Here is an 8,529-nt window from a genome sequence, read left to right on the forward strand (position 1 = left end):
GTATGTTTGTTATAAATGTGATATATGATTGTGAAACTTTTGTATTTGGTATAAATAGGATGTTATTATGTATATATGTGAAATTATGTGTATTTGGTTTAAGTAGGATGTTATTTTGTATGTATTTGTATTTGGTGTATATGTGGTATATGTATGTAAAAGTATGTGAATTTCACCTTCTTATGTATTATGTAAAACTATGTGGTTTTGGTATAAGTAGGATGCTATAATTGAAAAAAAATACATTATTTTTATAATTTGAAAAAAAAAACACAAAAAAAAACTATAAAATTGTTTAAAAACTTATATACAAAAACTAGAAAGCTTCTAGTTTTTACCCAAGCTAACTCCAAACTAATTAACCAATAAGTTATATAGTTAACTTATAATTGGAAAAAAAAAACACAAAAAAAATTATAAAATTGTTTGAAAACTTATATATATTTTAATCTCGATGGTAAAAAAACAACACAAAGTGATGAAAAGAGAGAAGAAGTCAGACAGTATATCAAGTAATTAATCTTATCTCTAACTTTCATTCTTAATTTTTTATTTTATCTTTTTAAATCTATATCTTTTGGTCATCAACATAAGAAATTCAAATCTGAGCATCCCCAAAGTGATGAAAAGAGAGAATTTCGTAATTGGTTTCGTGAAAAGGTAATATAAATTAATAAACAAATTTGTTTCATTGATCTAACGAATACATAATACATATTAATTTATAATTGTTAGGTTCATCAAATGAAAATAGAAAAATCTCCAGAATTCCACAATGAGTTGTCGGTTCTTGCAATAGGCCCGCAAATGAATGCCTATTCTTACACCGCATGCATAGTCAATGGTGTTAGGTTTATGGTACTTAGTCGTGACACACAACGTACAACATAAAACTTTGGGGTTTTAGCGGTGGGTGAGAAAGGCGAGAAATATTATGGCCAGTTAGAAGAGATTATAGAGTTGAGGTATACACATGATTATTCAACTGTACTATTTTGTTGCAAGTGGTTTGATACTCGAACATGAGTTATTTCTAGTGATAGTTTCACCAGTATCGACACACGACGTGAAGCATACAAAGATGATCAACTCATATATGCGTCACAAGCCAAACAAGTGTTCTACATCAGAGAGCCAAACAATAACCATCGGTGTGTTGTCGAGCATGTTAATCATCGAAGTATTTGGGATCTACCATCGAACGATGACCTTGTTCAAAATGTTGACAATGTCTCACACGAAAATGTAGACGATGCCGATGTACTTCAAAATATCTCTTCATCCGATGCTCCACTTTTTATCGATTTCAGCATGTACTTTCAAAACATTCCTAGAGTCATTGTTGATGTAGAAAGTGCATCTGAAGTTCCTCCGCCAACTGGTAGAGTCAATGATATTTCTAATTGCGAGACTGATTACGATGACATCGATTCTGACTATGATACCGAAGAAGATTCTGATTAGAATAGTTCTTATGTAATGTGTATTTGTAATATGTGTTTTTAATATGAACTTTATTTGGATTTCTAGTTTAAATAGAAATGTTTATTCCTATCTAAATGTTTATTTCTATGTAATATGTATCTATTATAAAAATTGTATTTGTATATCTTATAATTTTCAAGAAATGATGAGAGTGTGGTTGTTGTTTATGTTTACCATGGCTGTTGTCATGGGTCGTGGACATGGGGGAGACGGAGCTGAGGACCCACCTTTCCCAGGTGGTAGAGGTCCTGGCCAGCACGAGCATGACGGTAAGTCTTATCATGAATTTTTATTTACTATTTTTGTTCAATTATCATAAATTAAATGTCGTTTCTAATAATTTTTAATTATATTCGTAGTTGAGGGACGTGCCCGAAGGAAAGTCTGAGGAAAAGCAAAAAATATAAAGCTTGAAAAAGCAATCTTGCAGAACCAGGGGAAACCAATAGCATGCAATATGATAGGGATATCACATTTAATCCCGTAGGAGAGGCGGGAGACATGTTTTCCCGAGAAGTTGGGAAAACAATGTGGCAGATGGTCCCTTTCGACAAATGGAGTTGGAAAAGAGTTTCCCCTGATATAAAGGACACTGTATTACAACATTTAGCGGTAATTATTTATTTAAATATATTTTATAGGTTTAACTATAATTGTTTTTTACTTGGTTAACTTTTTTTTTATTGTAGACAAAGTTTGATCTCAATCAAATGTACCAGGATGCACAAGCTACTCTATTGACAGACAGTTTTCAAGCAGCCTTGTTAAAAGGTTTTCGAGAGCGTAAAGCCGACGCAAAAGAATATTTCAAGATGGTCGGAGGGTATGAAGATATCCCGAGAGCATTGGCAAATCCTCCGGATGGTATGCTTGTTGATAACTGGGAGAAGACAGTTGAGTATTTTCAAACTGACGAACACAAAATTGCTTTAGAAAGGAACAAAAATATCCGTGAAAAGCAAAAAACTGTGAATCGTGGGGGTTCGAGCTCGTATAGCAGTACTTGCTATAAGAAGGTACCGTACGATACATGTAATTATTTATTTAAAATATAATCTAATTTTTAAACTTAAACGGAATCTTAAGAGAGTGGAAACATTTCGCAAAGCTCATACCGATAAGAATGGTGTATTTGTTACTGCTGAATCGGAACAACAATATGTAAGTATTTAATTATAATTTTATCATATATTTAAATGTTTATTTATACTTAATTGTTAGTCACTTTTGGGAGTTACAGAATCGGTTAGTTGAAGAGCTGCTAAAACAAACTCAAGGTGAAAGTGAGTTAACGCCAACTCAAGAAAGAGCTACGTTCGAGAAAGTATTAGGAGAGCGACGTGGCCACATTAGAGGCATTGGCCGCAAACCTTCTGGTCTCCCGACGATTCCACAACCTTCGCAACCATCACAACCATCACAGGTAAAATAGCAATTTACTTTGGCATCGTAAAATGCATGTTGATTTGGTAGTTTTGGTTTTGTGGTGGTTATTTGCTAAAAAGTTTGGTAATTTGGTTTTTGTTTATGTTTGACGATCTAACTTATAAGTTTATATATATTGTTATTAATTATGTAGTTGGAAAATCTTCGTGCAATGCTCGCCGACCCGGCATGTAGGGATGAGCTTTATTCGTTTTTTCAATCCCAAAATAATCAAGGAAACGATGGGAACGGCGATGAGGGTATGTAAGAATGGGTTTTATTTGCATATGTTGTCTCGTTTTGCTACTTGGTAGATTGTAAAAATTTTGTTGTTTTGCTACTCGGATATTATGACTTTTGATATTTAATTGTATTTTGGATGTTTGTTTGTAATTTGCATTGACACTATTATGTTTGATATTTAATATGATGTTTGTTTTGTAATTAGCGTCGACACTATTGGTTTTGATATTTAATCGAATATTGTTATTACCGGTGACACTTTTACCTGCGATATTATCACCGGCAACGAAAATCATTATTTAAAAAAAAATGAAAAAAAATTATCGGCGACGCTTTTACCGGCGACATATGTCATTACCGGCGACGGGCTTATTAGCGGCGACAATGATCATTAGCGGCGACATATCAATAGCGGTGACTATTATCATTAGCGGCGACAAACTGATCAATAGCGACGAGGCAATAGCGGCGAGTCAGTACCGGCGACGCGTCGCCGCTATTAGTATTACCGACGACTTTTGTCCCGGTAATGACTTTTTTCCTTGTAGTGATAAAAAGTTTTACTCTATGGTTGTATGAAAGAAGGCAAAAGAAAAGAGCATCATTTTAAAAAATAATATAAAATAATAAACAAACCTATATGCTAAATAAATTTAAAAGTATACCCATCTGTTAAATAAGTTTTTAAAAGACACTTAGGCCATCCACAATGGGAATTATATGAGGGTTTAATAGATTAAATGTGAATATAATATAGAAGAGAGAGAGTGTAGAGTTTAATGGTCATTGAATGGTGTAATAGAATTGTAATGAAAAGTAATGATTTTTTTAATAATTAAATTGAATGTGTATGTTCTCTTTCCTATTAGGCAATCCATACAACTCTTCATGAGTTTAATGGATTGGAGATGGCCTTAGTTGGTCAAAAACTCCTTGCTTGCTTATAAATAAGGCAACCCTTCTCCAGCAGCAAACAACTTACAACAACAGTAGTACTAAATCTGAAAACATGGTTTCCATTAATTCCAAGCATGCACATGCACTTCTACTCCTTATCTGCATTAATCTTGCATTCTTTTTCTTTACAGTACGCTCACAATCCAACCCCAACGACATATCCATCGGAATCAACAACGAAGGGCTGTTTGTCTACGTCTTCTCAGTTGCTGTCGTCCGAGTCGATATTCCCGCCTCCAACGTCCAAACTACATCACTTCAAAACCTAGCCGGCACTGATCACCGTGATTCTGCTGCTTCCAGTACCTCCAGTTGCTCCGGCGTAATCCCTGACATACGAGCATGCCAGAGCCAAGGTGTGAAGGTGTTTCTTTCTTTAGACGGTAGCTACTCTGTCTCTCAAGGTGCACAACAATTTTCCGAGTACATATGGAACACCTTTCTCGGTGGCCAGTCCAATTCCCGGCCGTTTGGTGACGTTGTTTTTGACGGAATCAATTTTGACATGGAGGCCGGATCAGGAGGCCAGTTTTGGGCTGACGTAGCTACCTCTTTAAAGGTGCACAGCTCATCATCCCAGCTGCAGAAAAAGCTCTACTTATCTGCTGCAGTCCCGTGCCTATTCCCAGCTGATGACGCTCATCTTGGTGGTGCTGGGCTGTTCGACTACGTGTGGGTGCGTTTTTATAACAACCGGCAGTGCGAGTATGGAGCGAATGCTGTTGCTTTATTAGCTGCATGGAACCGCTGGACTACTCAGCTGGTCAACTCCACTCATATTTTCTTGGGTCTGCCCGCAGCTCCCGGAGCTGCCCGCAGTGGCTACATTCCACCGGATGTTCTTACTTCTACTGTTCTTCCATTCATCAAGACTTCTCCCAAGTATGCCGGGGTAATGCTGTGGGACACCTTCTATGATCAACAAACTGGATACAGTGCAGCTATCAAAAACAGTGTTTGATGCATGATATCCCATGCATGCATATATATTCATATATTGATTTATGTGTTCGGGACGTCAAATTATAATATATGATGAATAAGTTCATATATATATATATATCTTCTGGGATATATATATATATATATATATATATATATATATATATATATATATATATATATGGACGATCACATGGTATATGCTTGTAATTGATGCATAAGTACAATATCGAATGTCGTGATTAATTTTCTTTTATGTTGATGACTAAAACATGTAAAATAAAGGAAACTATCTATAAAAAAAACATGAAATAACACAGAAAACGTCAAAAATCAGATCATGAGACTTACCTATATATTTTTACTTTACATATTTAATAGGTTATTATTATATGTTACGTAAAAATAGGCAACCCTTATGATTTTGGACGTTGCATGCCCTTTGAACAATTAAAACAATAAATGGTATATTTTAACAAAAAACTTCATATGTTTGTTGAGGATGGTATATATATCGTGTTCCTATAAAAAACCTGATCAATATGCAGATGTAATAACTATCCACTACAAATACACAAATGCTTTCTGGTTTAAAAAGCCAAATTCCTCCACATGCATTGTGATAATTGATAGTGTCAAACGAATCCAACAATTAAGGGAAGAGTTAGAGGTGGCAAAACAAATCGTTTTTTTTAGATTTGGATCCGGAACCAAGTAGTTAGGTGTTGATTGTGTTGGTTTAACCATATCTCTCAAAACATTTTCTAATTAATCTTGCAAATTGGTAATTTATATTGTTTAGTTCTCATCTCAAATCCGTTTCAAATAAGATGTATGAGAACAAGCTAAATGATGATGGAATGGATGATAAAATTTGTGATTCGAATAAGTTTGCCTAATAATATTGTTTCTATTTGTATTCATTGGTATCAAAAAAAAAAAAAAGTCTATTTATATTCAAATATAATATAAATACGTATTTGATTGGAGTTGAATATAATTGCTGCAAAACCTTTTCTTGTATTTTATAAAACTACGTTCAAAAAAGTTGATAGAAATGGATTTTTTAGTATTAATCTTGTTACCAAATATTCTTTTGCCCTTGTGGAAAGAATGAAGACTCCAACATATATAGCCGCTTATAAGACTGTGTTAAGCCTGTGTGCACCGATGTGAGATACACTAACATCACTAACATAAGTGATGGTGGTCTAAGTGATTTTTCAATCGTGTGAGTCAATTGACGGATTCAGCTTTTGGGATGTTAATAAGATTAGAGTTCTTCAGTACGTAAAAAGGATTCAAATTGCTGTTCTTTATTATTTGGATGGGCAATTAAGGAAGTTCAATATGCCATTTAAAGTTTCGGTCGTTACCAACACATCAAAATTTTTGGAAAACAACCTTGTGTTTTTCAAGGGGTTAATTGTTCAAAAAAGTATATCTTCCAATTTGTGACATTGAAGGTTTTGGAAAATGTCAGCTTAGAGTGACTATTCAGGATAGACGGGTTGGATTCAGTAGGTAATGCGTCATGGATATAAATTAATAAAAAAAGAGATGGGTCAAAGGATTGAGTATTATATAATACTATATGTGAATGCGATATGATAATAGGATAGGTAATGCGTCATGCATATAAATTAATAAAGAAAAAAGATGGACGAAAGGATTGAGTATTATATATATATATATATATATATATATATATATATATATATATATATATATATATATATATATATATATATATAGGGCCGGCCTAAGGGAATGAAAGGTGTGACGTCGCACAGGCCCCCGAAAAAAATAGGGCCTGGTTTGTAGCCAAATTATTAGTTAAGGAATTTATAAATAATTCTTTGTTCAATAGAAAAAACAAAAACTATTTGGTGTAGTTGGCTGAAGCGCTTCACCATTTTTGAAGTAACCGCGAGTTCGATTCCCACTCACAATCAAGCTTTTTAAACACAAACGCCCTTTATAAAAATAAGGTTGTATTAATATAGAACTCTACTCCAACTTACATTTTTCTCCCCTCATTCATTATTCATATTTTACAATCTACCCTTTATAATAAAATGACGTTGAATTAATATAGAACTATGCTTTAACTTACACTTTTCTCCCCTCGTTTATTATTCATGTTTTACAATCTACCCCCAATCTTTCAATTTCATTTATCAAGTCAATTTTTTGAAATTATATTTTAGCCCTTCAACTTTTATAAATTTACATAATATTTAATGTTTGATTAAATGGATTATACTCCAAATCAAACTTTCACCCCTTCATTTATGCATCATGCTTTACCATCTATACTCACTTGTAATTTTGTTTATAGAATCATTTTTTAGAAGTTATATATTCAACATCAACTTTTGTAAATTTGTATTTATCTCTTTTTTATTGATTAAATTACTTTGTAGTTTTCCATCGTGAAAATTTACCCTTTAATTTTACTTTGGTTATATATATATATATATATATATATATATATATATATATGCGGTTTTATATTTATAAAGTAAAAAAACTAGATATCTCAAAGTATTTTATATATATATATATATATATATATATATATATATATATATATATATATTCTAATAAAAGAATAGTTTTAATCTCCTTTTGATATGTGTCATCCTATTAGATCTCCTAATTAATGTATATTTTATTCTTCTTTTGCTATGTGTCACTCTATTAGGATTTCTAATTAATGCATGTCATTTATCAACCTATTACTTCTCAATTTTAAATTTTAAATTTTAAATTTCTCACTCTAATTACATTAAATTAATAACATTAAATAAAAATTAAAATAAAATTAATACAAATTATAATGTGATATAATTTTGCATATTTCTTTAAATTAACGATTATAATTTTATATAACTTAAAAATTTTCTCTTAATTAATAATTTATTTAAAATAATTGATTAATAATTTTGAGTTCTCATTATAAAAGTTTAATTAATTTTGTAAACATGGTTCCCACGGATTATAAACTAGTATATATATATGGGGCCCATTTTTACTCGTCGCACAGGGCCTTCAAAATCATCGGACCGGCCCTATATATATATATATATATATATATATATATATATATATATATATATATATATATATATATATATATATATATATATATATATGAATGTGATCAAACTCAAAAATAGCTGAAACCTTAAGGAGTATTGGCACTTTGTAGAGGATGGGCCTCGCTTCACGCAATGGTGGTCTAAGATCACGTTTTTGCATTAATGGTAGCAATGTGTTTAAATGGTGGAATGTTTAAGATATCCGTTTGCATATGTATTGAACTTTTATTATCAGTCGTAAATTAAAATGCAGAATTAAAAGTATGATTAAAGGCATTTCCAGTTTAAAAAAAAAAGTTAAAATTGGATTAACCGGTTGGGAACTTGGGATAATGGTCAGACTCTCCTTCCGTATCAAAGTTTTGATTCTTAT

General features: G+C 32.1%; 1 protein-coding gene across 1 annotated transcript; it reads left to right on the top strand.

Moving 5' to 3' along the window:
• The first annotated feature begins 4,146 nt into the window (after window positions 1–4,146).
• LOC145074006 (acidic endochitinase SE2-like) lies at window positions 4,147–5,161 on the top strand. Its single transcript, XM_079020452.1, has one exon. The coding sequence runs from the start codon at window positions 4,163–4,165 to the stop codon at window positions 5,069–5,071; it is 909 nt and encodes a 302-aa protein (XP_078876578.1). The 5' UTR covers window positions 4,147–4,162; the 3' UTR covers window positions 5,072–5,161.
• Window positions 5,162–8,529: the final 3,368 nt, after the last annotated feature.

This window comes from Lactuca serriola, chromosome 9, assembly GCF_051521515.1.
Source record: "Lactuca serriola cultivar US96UC23 chromosome 9, Lser_US96UC23_V15, whole genome shotgun sequence".
NCBI classification, from domain to species: Eukaryota; Viridiplantae; Streptophyta; class Magnoliopsida; order Asterales; family Asteraceae; genus Lactuca; species Lactuca serriola.